General features: G+C 56.4%; 2 protein-coding genes across 2 annotated transcripts in view; both read right to left on the bottom strand.

Moving 5' to 3' along the window:
* The window catches only part of ACA1_028190 (chromatin assembly factor 1, subunit B, putative), a gene marked incomplete at both ends in the record, with an annotated part of 2,233 nt that extends 1,638 nt beyond the window's left edge, over positions 1-595 (bottom strand). Inside the window, 3 exons of the mRNA XM_004334480.1 lie at positions 30-141; positions 310-415; positions 485-595. Coding sequence (XP_004334528.1) covers positions 30-141; positions 310-415; positions 485-595 — 329 coding nt within the window. The remainder of the gene's footprint in view (positions 1-29; positions 142-309; positions 416-484) is intronic.
* Positions 596-691: 96 nt separating this feature from the next.
* The window catches only part of ACA1_028300 (BTB/POZ domain containing protein), a gene marked incomplete at both ends in the record, with an annotated part of 1,331 nt that continues 1,056 nt past the window's right edge, over positions 692-966 (bottom strand). The window contains one exon of the mRNA XM_004334481.1: positions 692-924. Coding sequence (XP_004334529.1) covers positions 692-924 — 233 coding nt within the window. The remainder of the gene's footprint in view (positions 925-966) is intronic.

The following is a 966-nucleotide window of genomic DNA, read 5'->3' on the forward strand; positions in this document are numbered from 1 at the left end:
CACAACGTGTGTGTGTGTGCGGGAGATACCTAAGCAGTCGCACGACGTTCCATGTCTCCTTGTTCACGATCTCGGTCTCCTCGCCGAATGCGGGCGCCACTGCTCCCTCGCTCACAAATTGCCACACCATCACTGTACCGTCTGCACGCACACCACACACCTGAGACGAGTCCAAACGCCAAGGAGGCCGAGTGTATGTGATTACCGTCGCTTGCGGTTGCCAGGTACTCTCCTGGACATGAGAGCAACACTTTCGTGAGACCGAGGAGGACACAAAGCGAAGGAGAGGAGGCGAAATGGGTTACGGACCATTGGGAGAGAAGCGGACGGCGTTGACGGCCTTCTGGTGGCGCGTGAGGTTGGCCTGGAACTCCACCTGCACGTCCCCGTCCATTGCAGCCGCAACCTTCCATATCTGCAGGAGTGCCATTTTTCCATCATTCATCTGCGTGACTGCAACAGTGATTGTTTTGCGGCTACGTACATTTACACAATTATCGGCACCGCCGGTGGCGATGCGACCCGAGCTATGAAAATCAATGCTGTAAACGGGCTCTCGTCCGTGCCACGCTATCAGCACCGTTTTCACCTTCATCTTCGCCACCTCAGATCGAGAATCGCGATTCACTCCCTTTGCTCGTTTTCGCGCCTTTTTCGGTTCGCGCCAAAAATTGTGGTGTCGACACGGGACTCAAACAGCTCTGGGCAAGACGGGACCCTGGAGGCTGCTCGAGTACTTGTCGGTGTCCATGTTCTCCTTGAGAAGGTTGAGCTCTTCGACGACGTCCTCGCTAAGCTGTTCGAGCACTCCCTCCTTCTCCAGCTTGTCGTAGGACCGCAGGATGAACTTGACGCACGAGGAACGCAACCGCTCGGCGTGATAGAGCGACGCCGCCTGGAACAGAACCACCACATTCTCGAAGTCTGGACCCGTGTGTGCGTGTGCGTTAGGAAGTGCACGGTTGG

Source organism: Acanthamoeba castellanii (genome assembly GCF_000313135.1).
Source record: "Acanthamoeba castellanii str. Neff unplaced genomic scaffold scf7180000084472, whole genome shotgun sequence".
In the NCBI taxonomy this organism is placed as follows: domain Eukaryota; phylum Discosea; order Longamoebia; family Acanthamoebidae; genus Acanthamoeba; species Acanthamoeba castellanii.